Source organism: Juglans microcarpa x Juglans regia, chromosome 2D (assembly GCF_004785595.1).
Source record: "Juglans microcarpa x Juglans regia isolate MS1-56 chromosome 2D, Jm3101_v1.0, whole genome shotgun sequence".
Lineage (NCBI taxonomy): Eukaryota > Viridiplantae > Streptophyta > Magnoliopsida > Fagales > Juglandaceae > Juglans > Juglans microcarpa x Juglans regia.
Genome location: NC_054596.1, coordinates 42,022,466 through 42,037,417, shown reverse-complemented (window position 1 = coordinate 42,037,417; position 14,952 = coordinate 42,022,466). Strand labels below are relative to the sequence as shown.

The 14,952-nt window shown below is 38.2% G+C and overlaps 3 protein-coding genes across 3 annotated transcripts; 1 reads left to right on the top strand and 2 right to left on the bottom strand.

Annotated features, from left to right (window-relative positions):
• Positions 1–1,610: 1,610 nt before the first annotated feature.
• Positions 1,611–5,441, bottom strand: LOC121250171. The gene is made up of 2 exons (XM_041149156.1): positions 4,945–5,441; positions 1,611–3,587 (listed from the first exon to the last, which is right to left on the bottom strand). Exons 1-2 carry the CDS (start codon positions 5,165–5,167, stop codon positions 1,984–1,986), a joined length of 1,827 nt encoding a protein of 608 aa, XP_041005090.1. The 5' UTR covers positions 5,168–5,441; the 3' UTR covers positions 1,611–1,983.
• Positions 5,442–8,120: 2,679 nt separating this feature from the next.
• LOC121250647 lies at positions 8,121–10,242 on the top strand. The gene is made up of 4 exons (XM_041149824.1): positions 8,121–8,330; positions 8,463–9,361; positions 9,597–9,769; positions 9,886–10,242. Exons 2-4 carry the CDS (start codon positions 8,525–8,527, stop codon positions 10,013–10,015), a joined length of 1,140 nt encoding a protein of 379 aa, XP_041005758.1. The 5' UTR covers positions 8,121–8,330; positions 8,463–8,524; the 3' UTR covers positions 10,016–10,242.
• A 573-nt stretch (positions 10,243–10,815) lies between these two features.
• LOC121249527 (cell wall protein DAN4-like) lies at positions 10,816–14,952 on the bottom strand. The gene is made up of 6 exons (XM_041148229.1): positions 14,514–14,952; positions 12,659–13,550; positions 12,375–12,496; positions 12,232–12,291; positions 11,882–11,963; positions 10,816–11,190 (listed from the first exon to the last, which is right to left on the bottom strand). The coding sequence occupies exons 1-6, from the start codon at positions 14,745–14,747 to the stop codon at positions 11,099–11,101; spliced, it is 1,482 nt and encodes a 493-aa protein (XP_041004163.1). The 5' UTR covers positions 14,748–14,952; the 3' UTR covers positions 10,816–11,098.

The window sequence follows — 14,952 nt, the reverse complement described above, 5'->3', positions numbered from 1 at the left end:
TTTATAAATACATCAAGCCCGTCATTAATGTAAAAGCATTGTTACATTGATAAAAATACTTATTTTTTAAACTTGATTTGTAATTCATGTGATCCCGTAATAAATAATACATTTACACCAACATATAATTAACTAAAGGACTAAGAGGAGTTTTCTTTTTCTCTCTCTATCAAAGATCCAGCCATCCCAGCTCTCCGCCCAAAGGGGTTTGGAGCTTTAGCTCCTTCCTCCCTCTCCCTATCCAGCCAATGCCAGAAATGTATATCAATTTTTTTTTTCTTTAGTTTTCAATCTATAGTATCAAGATGCGTCGATATATTGTTTACCGGCCTCTTACGATCGTCACACACCCCATTACTAGATTTTCCAGTTGCCGATCTGTTGAACGATAGAAGAAAATTGACCAAACGAGCAGCACGTGCGTCTCACAGTGCGCATGAGCCTCACAGGCTGCCGCACCACAAGGAGTTTGTTGCTGCCACGTGCGGCGCCATCGGGGTCAACAGCTTTGGATCTCTTAGATCCGACTTTTATCTTTTTTCCAAGAGTGGCATGTGTGCTACACACGCCTCTACCACTAATGACGGTCACATGCTAGTGTATCGACCCATATTCCGGTTGTTACTTCCCTATGTATTCGTTTTCCCTAACTAAGGACCAAGATAATGTGGTTGTGAAAGTCTCATTTTGCCATTCCAGATCAGCAAAATGCAGCACACAACAATCCACTGTGACTTTTAGTCGTACTTTTATAGTCTATTTATCAGACTATACAAAAACTGCTTCAAACGACTTTCCCTTTGTGGGAAATGGGTGGGAGCTAAAATTTTTACTACAAATCCCTCTTTTTTATTTCTCTTATGTTGTATTTACTTGTTTTTGGACGATTCTTGGAGACTTTCATCCCATTAAATCTAATATCTTGTAACCACTTAGTTTATCTCCTGCTTAGGAAAAAAAAACTAAACTCAATTATTCATTCTTTAACAAGAGAATTGCAAGTGAAACGTTACCTTAAACGTAATTCAAATAGGATTTGGATTTCATCAAATTAGGGCTCTAAGCTGGAATTACCCTTTAGCCCAAACCGACCCGGGGATGTTTGGAAATAATTTTCATTTTATCTCATCTCGTCTCATTTTCTTCACAAGCATCATTCAAATACAAACACTTTCAAACTAATTATTATAATTTTTTTCTAACTAATCATTATAATTTTTCTAAACTTTCAAACAAAAAATAATTCAACTTTTTTAAATCTTGAAAAAAAAATATATTTCAACAATATTTTAATTTTATAATATTTTTATTTAACTTTTTCTCTCTCATTTCTCAAAACTCAAAAAATACTTAAACTTAAACTATCTCACTATTATTCACAATCCATCTTACTACTACTTTTTACAAAATTTTCATCTCATCTGATTCTCTAAACATCCCCGCATCCAAACAGAACCTTTGTAGATCTATCGAGTTTTTTTTGCTCATTTCAGTTTCACAATAACCGGAATGAAAAAAATATGTTCAAATTGGCATATGATCCAGAATGGTCAGTAACACCTTGGCTTTACAATGCCAAGATGTTTGCAATCCAAACAACTAAAATATCAAAAAAGTTGTCTCTCAACTTTACTATGAATCCAAACATCTGTTACAACATTCCGATGAATCGGCTATACGTACAAATAGACACATCAACAATCCGAAATTCGTTCAATGTTTTTTATGCGTATAACATCCGCAGCTCAACTACTTGGGGCTAACCTAAACATAAATCTAAAATACACCACTTCCAAGGATCCTTTGTTCAACTGGAGCGCCATGCTGCAATTCTATCTAAACATGCTTATATACGAATGAGAAATTTATGTGCGGCTAAACAACACCAGCCTTCAAACAGCACTAGATAACCGTGTGTGTATATGAACATAAACAGCAGGAGATGAAGAACCAACAATCAATCAAGGAGGTTTTCCGACAAATCTAGCTTCTTTCATCTCCCACCCAGTTGTTCTTCTCCTTTGGCCCAGTAGGACCTTCCTCCCCATACAGCTCCACTGGCAACTTGTCGAATATGCTCTCTACCGAATAACGAAGCATCACCGGCAAAATCTTAATTATTTTATCCAGTTCAGTTCTCGAATCATAGATGAGAGTTGGACCCCACTCTCTCATAAACTGCAACCAGAAAGGTTCTGTAACAACCTCATCTCCAAGATGCTCTGCTGCAACTAATTGATAATGGACGCTTGAATCTACATATAAGTTACTTAGAGCACAGTCATTCCTAGCTCCAATCCCAAGCTTTGAGGAGCCCTGGAGATAGATTCCTGGATGAGGGTAGCTTGAGTGCCCACCTTTTGATGAGTAAACAACAGCTTTATTCCCCTCTATGTACTCCAAATCATAAGCATTTACCCATTCACCCCCACTGTGCTGTGAGAAGTATATACTCCAAAGCCCTCCAGTGAAGTTGCATATACGGAGTGTGATATGCTCCCAGTCACCCACGTGCTGTCCAATCCTACTTAGAGCAATATTCACTAACCCAACTTTAAGCTTAGCTGGCCCATTGAAGGGGCAGAAAACCCACATTGCAATGTCAGTAAAAGTTCCTCCAAGAGCTGGCTTGACATGAACGTAAAGTTTTGCACTTTCCAAGTTTCCATGTATGACACTCTCTCTCCGATCATCACCTGGCAAGTCAATCCAAAACTCCCCGTCATTCTTTCCCCCAGCTGGCAAATTTGAGCCACTTGCATCAATAGCCTCACCATCTAAAAAGCCAGCTCTGAACAACTGTGCTCCATTTTTGAAAAACCATGGAACAGAAGATGGCAAGAAGACCTCTTCAGGATGAAAAAATATAGTGGGTCCATAGTGGTGGATTAGTGCATGAATCTGATCAATGTTTGGCATTGCAGGTAAAATATGATTTAGATTCTTCAGACATGCAATATGTAGCTCTTCTCCAGCGTCCCAGTAGCTACCACAGAAAAATGTCCCTACAGGAACTCCTCTCCCCAGCATTCCCCGGTGGGAGGGTCTTGTATCCCAAACTCGAAATGGATAATTTGGCAATTTAGAACTGGTAGCAAGTAAGAGGCGGTAAATTTCACATTTGTCAGTTAGGTCAGCTCGAACACATCTCACTTTATCCAACTCAGGCTTGTCTGGCTTGTCAGTAACCAAATAGCCCATGGGCTTGTAACCCTCAGGTGGCTGAGGTAGCCAAACATAACAACATCCACCATTATTTTCCTTGCTTCCATAATCAGAACTCCATATTAAGGAATAATCAAGGGGCTCTTGAAGAGCAGGTGACTGATCAGGGTCACGAGCATGGGGGGTTTCTGACAGATGAGTATCTACTTCTCTAGCCACAAGAACAAATCCCCGTAAAGGCTGGCTGTTAGGTTGGCAGTAGTGGCCAAGGCAATAGAAACCATCAGGTATACCCACCGGTTTATAAAATGTAACACCCTTCTTGTCTTGTATCGGATTAGAGCCCCAAATTAACTCAAAGCTGGAGATTTTAATAACTTCTAATTCTCCAAGACTTATTTTTCCACGGGCAAAACTTCCACCTAAGAAGGCAAGGATGCAGTAAAATAATTTAACAAAGTAAGCTGAATTTTCATACTAAAAAGAGATTAAAAATGCACAATAAATAACCTTGAAACATATTTTTGATAAAGTACAATGCCCTTGAAACATGAAATCAATATACATATCCAAAGCAACAGTAATCAAGCATAAATGACACAAAGTGCCGGCCTAAAAAAAAAGGTTATGGAACAAACAGACAGATCTCAAAGTTTATTTAGTTATCAAAGGAAAAATCAAAGTGCTAGCAATGCCGGTGAAAGCCCTAGGTGCTTCTGGTAAGCAGTGCACGCCTTTTACGCTTTGCTTGTGGTAAGCAAAGTGCTCAGCTCTGGCACTTTGTGCTTAAGGTGAGATTTTACCAACAATGTGCTGGAGCTCTGAAGTTATAAATCATGTTCTTAGAATAATCTTAACTGAAGAGTAGAAATCCAAGATCCAATTTGACAGAATGTAGGAATTTCTCAAGGAGTTTACAATTTCTGAAGGGACACCCTACTCCATGAGATTCAACAGAACAAAAGCTATCCATCAAGGAACATAAAAGTCTTTATATAGATATTCTGGAAAACAAAAGTCACAAGTTCATAAGAATTTTATAGAACCTCTTTCACGAGGAATGATCCTACATTGTTCCAAAAGTACACCCGAATGAAAAGAAAAGACATCAAACGTTTTTCTCTATTCCAAATAGTTAATCATGTCATGAAAAGCTTACAACGGGTGCCCCCTCTGAAATGTATGATCAGCTTTGAATTTATTTTTAACAAAAGCACACACTTCAACAACAATCCAAGTCACCTAAACAGTAGAATAAAAACAATTCAAGATTAATTGGTATTTTCCCTTTTACCCTCTGCAAAATTCAAATACAAAATGGCCTGCCGACAAAACAATACGAAGTTGCGAACCCTATTGCCAAAGTATAGAATACAGCTGAATAATAAATAACGGCCCCTCTCGCAGAATTGTCATATTCTCAGGGCAAGCGGAAAAGGGAAACACAAGCGATCAAGCTCAAGCTCAAGCTCGGATAGTTACACGAAGTTCAAATTGATCCCGAACAGTAAGAGAAATAAATTGCACATTTTTATAAATATCAAATCCCTCCTTGCAATACATGATATCGGATTAACACGTAGTTACTCAGCAAAATAGACTAATAACAGTACCCGCAAGAAACAAATATGATCAGGCAACATCTTCAACCCATGATCCATTTCCACAATCAAACCATAATCCAACAAAATCCAGAAACACCAATTAACCAGAAAAGCAAAATCAACAACCACAACTGACCCAAAACACACTCTTTAGCGAAACCCAAAAGCCCCGTACCTTCAGGCCATATGGGAATCGGAGCCGGCAGCGAGAATGGTTTGGGCTCAGGAGGCGAAGACAAATCGGTGACCGTGTTCCAAAAAAAGCACTTGCAACCAAACATCATCGCCAAAAGCTCTCTCACATACAATAGAACCTTGAAGAAGATGGCTCTCAAAACTTTGATCTTTGAAGCCCCTGAAACTGAGAGTGACAAACGGGTCCGAAACCCCACGCCCATATTCCAATAATATATGAAATTGAAGGGGCATCATGTCGTGGGGCCCTCTTCTGCTGCTCTGCATAATGCACTATTATTGTCGTAGTTGCTAACGATTTCTGTCATCTCCCTCTGAAGCTCTTTTTTTTATTAATGTTTGGGGTTGGTTTTTTGACTTTTTGTCAGGTATAAATTATTGGAGTTTTAACAGAACAATACTCTTCCTGGATTCGCCGAGACAGAATTAAAATCATTAGAGTTGAGGTAGTTATTTATGAATGCCAAATCCAACATTTCTCACATTTCTCTTTTAGATATAATTATTGAACAATTTTCGCAGACTAATACAGCATGTTCTCTTTTAGATAAGAGAGAATGGACGTGATCTATGGGTGGAGGGATGGGTTCCTTTGAAATTTGTTAATGCAATTATGTTTGATGCGAAAGTTGGTTGGGACCGGCGGTTGGGTTGGCTTTGCTTTGCTTTTTCATGTGATCCTTCGTGTATTATTATGATGTGGTGGTTGTAACTGCTGAGGTGTTGAATGATTCTCGAGAAAAATCTTGAGCGCAACTTTTTCCATATCCATTCCATACCACACATTTAAAAGCTCTGCATTTAATGGTACCTTCGCCGTTCAATTACGTTTTCATTTTGCTGTTCCAATGATTGATAACACGATCACGTAAACAGAAGAAAACTCTATTGCTTAAGTTTTTTCACATCCTAAAAGGAAACAGCGAGTTGTTGGTATTGCCTTCTTTTAAATTATAAACAAAATATACATTAAATTGTGATCATAAAGTTCCGATCCTTTCTAGAGTTTGAAAGGTGTTTTATAGGATAGGTTTTTTCCACATTTTAATTGTTGTTTTGAAATTCAATTTTGGCAAAAATTAATGTCCTAAAAAATATGGTGATGTTCAAATGAAAAAGTATGAAATTAAAAGTGGTAATGCCAGCTGCAAAATCATAACCAGTAAATTTCAAAATAATAGCTGAGATTTAGGAAATCCAAAATCATTGAATAAAGTATGTCAGTGATTTTTTGCATTTTGGAGATTGGTTCAATTTGGTAGGCTCCATCCTTCATAACGTTTATTTCATTTTATTATACAATTCCTCCAATAACTTGAAGAATTTTATTGAAAGAAATCCCTATAATCTATTATGAATACGGAAAGGAGAAGAACTTGTCAGGGTCAATGTCAGATATTCCCAACGAATTGAAGAGTTTATCAAAGAGTATGAGCCCAATGATCAATAGATGAAATCCATTTTGATTTTCTATTGTAATTGAATCATTCATTTTGAGAATAAATAAATAACTAAATCAATATAGTTTTGAAGTCTTGTTTCGTAGCCAAAGACTCCTCCGTTTGATCTGCAAGACCCAACAAGATGAAAGTTCGGGATGGTGACGGACACTTCTGATGCCTAAGTAAGAATCATCTATTTGTGTGGGAATGTAAGGAGAAAACGTTAATTCACCTGATGTTAATATTCAGCAGCTTGCATGCATGCACGCACCACGTTGATTCACATTTACTCCTCACGCATGCTAGCTGCATGCATGCACCGTGCATTTTTTCTTTTTCTTTTTCTGTTTTTAAGTCAATTCTTTTTTTGTTTTTTAGTGGAATATCATGAAATCTTATTCAAGACGTCAGTAAAGGGAGGAAACCATGGACAAGAACTTTTGACAAACTAGAAAAATTAAAACCGCAACGGAGGAAGGCCTAATCTGTCTAGCTTAAGAATTCTCTTGAGAAGGTGAGGAAGATCTGTGCATTGAACTGCTGCCACTTTCTTGGACTCAGACCAGTCGGTCAACGGGCTAGGAAATCTGCTCCAGCGTTGCAGTACTCCCTGTACACATGCATGCCTTACCACCACCTGCATATTGCAAATACATATATATATATATATGTATGTATATGTATATACCCAGATCATGATATTAATCCCTAGTGTCGACTTGAAAATGCTATGCATAGCGAAGACAAGCAAGTTAATTAGTTCCAAAGTGTTTCTCTAGAAACATTTATTTATTTATTTTTAGATCAATAAGATGTACAACTACTGCACCAACCATTAATTATTTACACTGACCATGGCTTTGTTCATCATCATCATCTTATACCATTTTAGAAATAATTAGCATATATGTGTTAACTTCAGTAATTATGTATTAAGGTATGTTCTAGTGGCCGGGGAAGCAAAAGATCAACTACACCAACATGATATTTTCTGTGTGTGTTCATATGGGAGGGAAGAAAGAAGAAGAACAACAAAAACAAAAAATATCGTCCATCGCATTATTGCAAAAAGTTAAGCCTAACAAAAATCTCGATCAATCGCTCGCATTCTTGCAAAAGTTTTCATTAATTATATAAGTAATGTTAAATAAAGTCATAAATGATGTATGAAAGTGTTGCACACTTCTTTTAAATAAAAATAGAGTCTATTATTTAAAAATTATTTCATATATATTTCATATTTGCATGTTATATATTATATTATTATTTTACTTTCATCTTAAAGATATAGTATATTTATTATTATTAAATAATAAATAATTATTTAATAATAATAAATGTGAGATGAAAATAGAAAAGTATAACAGTATATAGGATTTTTTATATATAAATAATCTCAAAATATGGTGTCCAAGATTACGTACACGTAGGAAGGTGATGAGAAATATCTGTACAGTTTACTCACACCCACACAGAAAGATCAGGCGAGTCCCAAGTCCCAACAAAGATCACGTGCATGATGTGGGATGTTTACGTGTACTGGTAAAACTCATGATGTGCATATGCCTCAATGGCCCACCCGCATCAATTGCATGGAAAGGAAGGCTCAGGCTGTCAGGTTCCTCCTGTGAATTTTCTTGATGCTAGAGAACAAATTGATATCTTTCACACCCAGCTAGCAACTACATCACTTCTCTCCTCCATTCAAATGTTTTTCTTTTGATTTTTTCTTTTACAAGAGAAACGCGTTGGTCTTTTTGTTCTTATAAAATGGAGCTCTGCGGACAACTCTTTGGTTCAGTTTCTATATTCTGAACAGCTCTTCTTTTCTCTTTCCTTTTTCTCTTAGGTGGCTTTCGATTTTGTCCATTGTCATTCAAAGTTCTCTGAGATCGTTACTGTAATCTCTTACTTCTCAAAAGTGGTAAATTTTCTTCTGTTTTTCCATTATTCTGTATCTTATATTGAAGAAAAGTGACATTAATTTTACTTTTTGCTTTAGTAACTAGAAAAGATTAGCTCCTTCAAGTTGGCTTTAACTCTATTTTCTGCACAGGGCTCTATACCCAAAACAAGCGGCTACAACAACAACTGAAGTTCTATTATCAAAGAAGAAAGATGCTGCTCAGAAGTTCTTCAACACCATTACTTGGATCCCTGCACTCATCCTTCCCGGAAAGTCCCAACAACAACCTCAATCACTATGAAACCTGTATTACCCTCAAGCACCCACCACCCACCATCCACCAAAGCCACCACAAGCTCTTACTCCACCAAGCTGGGTCTCTCAACCTCTCCTCATTCTCTCGCAACTCCTCCCCAATCTCTCCCTCCATTGCTGACCTCGACGGAAATAAAGGCTTTCGAAGAGCTCAGTCTGAAGGAAACTTGGAAGGACTAGCCTATGCTTCTTGCAGCAACAATGAAGAACCCAGAAAGAGTTTGGGCAGAGCCAAGTTCTTCATGTTGCAAACTATACCATCTATGAGAGGTGAATGCGAGGATGAAGAAGAAGAAGAAGAGGATGAAGAAGAAGAATATTATACGGAGGATGATGAAGAGAGAGATGAGTTGGTGGAAAATGAAAAACCACTGTGGAGGAATGAAAGGGGTGAAGAGATGGTCGTGGCGATGGAAGCACAAACTCTCGGTCTAGAGAACAAAACAAGAAACCTGACTCTGACAGAGGAGGCCAGTGTTAGGGAGGAAATTTGGAATCAGGGTTTTGGACTTGGTCAAGGGATGTTTCTTGCAGGAGGGCTAGGCGTTGGTATTGGTGTTGGTGTCGGAGGAGGCGGCGGAGGCGGTGGGGGCGGAGGAGAGTTCAACTCAATAGGCTCCGGTGGGGATGGCGGGGACAATCAAGGAGGGGTTGAGGCCCATTTTAAGAGGATGGTGGAGGAAAATCCTGGAAATCCCTTGTTTTTGAGAAATTATGCTCAATTTCTGTATCAGGTTAGTTTTGCGATATTTATTTGTTTGCATTTTGTACATATTGCTTTTCTCATCCTGTGCAATCATTAGGCTTATAATGGCTTTTTTCTTTTAATTTTTCAACCATGGATTACTGTATACTTCTGAAGCCTAAACATTTGAACAAGGGGATGATTTCACTTAATTCTCAAGTTCTTAGGAATTATGATTCATCTGGGCGTTAATAGTAATGCTTACAATCTTATTGTGTTGACAGTCCAAGAGAGATCTTCAGGGGGCAGAAGAGTATTTCTCTCGTGCAATACTAGCAGATCCCAAGGACGGTGAAGTTCTATCACAATATGCTAAGCTAGTATGGGAGCTCAGTCATGACCAAGATAGGGCTTCAAGCTACTTTGAACGAGCAGTTCAAACGTCTCCTCAAGATAGGTATGTATCTAAGAAAACTTCATACATTAGAATGAAAAAAAAAAAAAATTATTTTTTCAAGTCAGGCTCTGCACTTGCATGCCATGCAACTTAACTTTAGGATTGTTGGTTTTCAGCCATGTGCATGCAGCATATGCAAGTTTTCTCTGGGAAGCAGAGGAATATGTGGATGAAAGTGTTGTGCCAGAAGAGATCCAAGGCATGCCATCACATTTTCATGGAGCTGTCGCATCTGCAAATGCTTAAAAAATTGGGTTGTGGGAGCCTTGTGACCAAGGCACATAAGTTTTGAACCTTCTGCAAGTTCAACCGAGAGAGAGAGAGAGAGAGAGAGGATGGCCATTCTTTCTGAGCTATTGGCTGGTAGAGGATAGCATTATTCGAGAATAAGAATGGCCTTACTATTGTATGTGTATAGAGAAACATTGTTTATGTATACAGGTAAACTGACAATAGCCAGAGTTCATACTCAATGTCACCATTTGATTGCAAAAGTTTTCCCAATATATATATATATATATATATATATATATATAGATACAAAAATTATATAAGCCTAAGCTCTTAACATATTCCGAAAGGACTTCAGAATGGAAATTTTTATGGAAACACAGCTAGTTTGGATAGTCTACAACTACAATGGACTATATGCAATTTTTCCAAATATTATCCTGCTCGGAGATTTTATGAAATCAATTTTTAAAAATATAAGTTACTACCCCCACTCTGAAATTTAAAATTATTAATGCTTCCCTGCTCAGAAATTTAAAAATATAATCCTAAATTAAATCGAAAATTGAAAAACATCAATTAATACCTTCCTCAGGAGACATCACTTGAGATTTTGCTCGACAAAAAGATAAAAAATAAAAAATAAATAAATAAGAGTTTTTCAGGAATTGCATCACCTTTTTTTTCCCGGCTTTTGGCTCTTGCACAGAGTCCAAAAACAAGCATTTTGATACGAGATTGTCCAAGCGCATCTACTCTTTTATCTTATTTGTAATAGATTAGCACACTAAACAGAGGAATATGGTGGGATAAGCACAATGAAAAGAACAGCAACGATTCCTCTTCATTCATCATGAAACTAACGAAATGTTTGTCACTAAAAAGAAAAAAAAAAAACCGTTTGACTACAATAAGAAACAAGCTTCTCGACAATCCAGTCACGTAAAATGGCACATCTGAAAAACTACAACATATTTCCTGGAACCATGAAGGAAAATGCTTGACCCATGAATGATTGCCCAAGGCTTTTTCGTCTCATCATCACTAACCACGCTAATAAGAATCATTGCCTCTCAGTCTGTTGTATCCACCACTATCCTAATCATCTCCCGTGTAGCATCCCAGTAGTTCAAACCTTCCCCCTGTGACAACCATTTGGTCACTTCCTCTACCTCTTCCTCTACCCCTTCCTGGTTTAGGCATTTCAAATAGATGTTAACAAAACAAAAGGAAGACAAGTGGCTACTCCAAGCATACCACGTCACATGAAAAGTAAATGATACTGAACACGAAAGTTCAATTAGGTGTAATGATTATAAGAGCCAGTCAGGTCCACAGGTTTTTTTTTCCTACTCAAGGAACACTGTTTTTACAATTTGGTTGGTTGGACATGAATCATAAGACAAATGATCAATCACAAGTGGTTATATCACAGCAGTTACTGTTTTCTGAGTCTGAAAGCAAGGAGTTTGCTGCTTATTCTTCTCAACACGCTAACAACCATGACACTAGTAATCATCTTCACTGCCACAGTACAGACAAAGGGCCATCACAATCTGATCACTATAGCTATAACAGCTACCATTGTGTCCAGTAACACCAATGCTCCAGCAGTGGTAACATGCCACCATTGAATTCATCTTTGGAAGTTGCTCTTTGTATATATTCCAAAGACTTTTTTGGCAGTTTTTTATGTTCCAGGGATATAATTAAGCCCAAATTGACATAAAAAGCAATTGCAAAATTCCAGATTAAGAATTACACTGCATTCAATTATAGAATGAATGACCAAGGAATATGTTCATTAAATTACATTTTTTAATTCAACCAACCATGCTGGGTTAATAAATACATCTCATCAAAGTAGTTTTAGGCACATACTTCCTGCTTGATAAGTACTGATCTCGACTGGCATCTTCCTTATAATGTAGACTTCACTTCCAGCCAATTGTATTGGAGATGCCTGCAGAGGACCATTTTACAGACTTGACAGTAAAAATATAAATCCTTCCAAAATTCGGTAGATTAGAAGACATTATTTACAACCACAAGGAAGGATTTATTCCCCCAGATTCAATTGTATTAGTTCTTTTAGGCACACAAAATATTCCCCCAGATTCAAAAATATAGTCCCATTTGACAAAACGGATTTTTCACCTCAATGTCATCAAACAAACGGATTTTTCACCTCTACTAATTAAACGTGGAGAAAAAAGAACAGAAATAGAAACCTCGAGTGCATTTTGGATGCTAATAAGGTCTTCAAACTCGACCATAGCATAGCAACTTTCCTGTACATATCAAGGCTACTTTAGCTTCTCTAAAGGTTTAAAAAAAAAAAAAAAAGAGTCAAAAAGTAAAATGAGAAACTCACATTCTGTGACCTAATCAAGATGCCATTGGGTATTATTTGGCCGAATTTCTTGAATTTCTTCCTGATTTTTTTTTTGGCAACGGTAGGAGGCAAGTTCATCACATAGACAGATTTCGGTTCACCTGGAGGGATGATTGAGGAAGGATCAACTTAGAACTTCAAAAACGAAATTACTGAAAATTTGACAAAAGCTCAGACAAATGAAGAGGATGTTCTGACGTTTTTAGGGTCATTAAGCCAACATTACTGAGTGAAATCTTCAAAACATGAATCAGGAAATTGACCTTCTTTTTCTACTGGCAAGCCCTCATCCACCGCATCTACCCTAGCTTGAGGCACTAATGACAATGTAGAGTTTGAATGCTGAGCAGCAGGCTGTGGTGTTTGATACCTCTCTGAAGTAGCAGGGGAGCTTCCGTGTAACGATTCCACCGCATCTACCCTAGCTTGAGGCACTAATGACACTGTAGAGTTTGAATGCAGAGCAGCAGGCTGTGGTGTTTGATTCCTCTTTGAAGTAGCGGTGGAGCTTCCGTGTAAAGATTCCACCGCATATACCCTAGCTTGAGGCACTAATGACAGTGTTGAGTTTGAATGCTGAGCAGCAGGCTGTGGCGTTTGATTCCTCTCTGAAGTAGCAGGGGAGCTTCCTTGTAAAGATTTCACCGCATCTACCCTAACTTGAGGCACTAATGACAGTGTTGAGTTTGAATGCAGAGCAGCAGGCCGTGGTGTTTGATTCCTCTCTGAAGTAGCGGGGGAGCTTCTGTATAAATATTCCACCGCATCTACCCTAGCTTGAGGCACTAATGACAGTGTTGAGTTTAAATGCCGAGCAGCAGGCTGTGGTGTTTGATTCCTCTCTGAAGTTTCAGGGGAGCTTCGGTGTAAAGATTCCACCACATCTACCCTAGCTTGAGGCACTAATGATACTGTAGAGTTTGAATGCAGAGTATCAGGTTGTGGTGTTTGATTCCTCTCTGAAGTAGCGGGGGAACTTCCATGTAAAGATTCCACCGCATCTACGCTAGCTTGAGGCACAAATGACAATGTAGAGTTTGAATGCTGAGCAGCAGGCTGTGGTGTATGATTCCACTCTGAAGTAGCCGGGGAACTTCTCTGTAAAGATGGCCGGGCAGAAAATGATGGTCCAGGCTGTCCTTTAGATCCTCGCAACTAGCAAGTTTCCACCATTGTAAACATGTAAAAAATAAGACAAAATCCAACACCAACAAAGAAATTCCAAACTTCTACCAATCACCGACGAACCCATTATTAGTAATTGAGAATATATGCATGAATACCAAACACAGACAAATCTGTTTCTTTAAGAACTAATGCATGTTTCTGTTCTGCAAATCGAGTCAAATTTGCATTAGTCTACAACTCCCGTTCCTCTCTCCCAGAAGGTCTTTGCCCATCGATTCAGCAAAAAGGGTAAAAAAGAACTGAAAAAACTAAACTTGTTCTGTTAATAATGACTCAAAACTTTGAATCTCCAGCTGTGAAAGAGTTAAGGGGGAGGGTATCCTTGTCATGGAAAGTGAGGGGGTGAATAATGCTGATAAACTCCTTAGGATTTGAAACTTGCTTAAAGAATTGAAGGTCGATATCATTTGCCTCGAAGAGACGAAATTTGTGACATGAGCAGGTGTGTAGTCTAGAGTCTAGTGGGGTGTCGATATGGTGATTGGTATTGTCTAGGGTCCCGGGGAGCTTCTAAGGGGATTTTATTTGTGGACCGGATGCTAGAGAACAGATTGAGAGCTTTTGTAGGGGAGTTTATGGTGGCTCTCTCATTTAAAACGTTATTGCGTCAATAACGTTCAATGAGAGGCTCATGATTCTGTAGCTCAAGTGATAATTGTCTTCAAATCATTTCAAGAAATGTTTCTAAGAATGCAACATATGAAGAACAAATACACAAGTGAAATGTAAACTGGAGTAAACCTTAGATAAGGGAATATAAAGCATATACTGCAGGTGAAATCACAACTGTTCGCACATGTGCACAGGCATATAATTGGCAAAAGACAAATCCAACAGTGCATGTAAGAATGCACTCAAAGAGAGACAGGTGAATAATTAAGCCGCCCTCAGGCAAGCCACACACACTCTAATAATGGAAGAGGTGCATACAACAGAAGCATAAGTTTTCTTTGGTGCCTCTCCCACACGTTCTTCCATGGCCGGAGCTAGGGGCCCTTCGTGCATGGCGTTTACCATGCTTTGAAATGAACCAGACACATTCTCCTCTACAGAAGTTTCCCCCGCAGTTTCAATCCCATAATCCTCTTGCTGCTGTTGCTGTGCAAGACTACACTCACCAACTGGATCATCCTCTCTAAGGACTGCATCCACAAATCCATGCATCTCTTGCCCCCAGACAAAGTCCGAAGCTTCCAAAGTCGCATGGTTAAAAGAGAACAAAAGAAATGAAAGAAAAAGAAAGAAAAGAGAACAGCAAAAAGGTAATCCTGTTTCTTATTAAAGAATCTAAACCAGCTAGATTCCAAAATTTGAGAAAAATAAGCATTTTGCAGAGATTAAGGAATAGACTAATGCTAGATACAGGCCT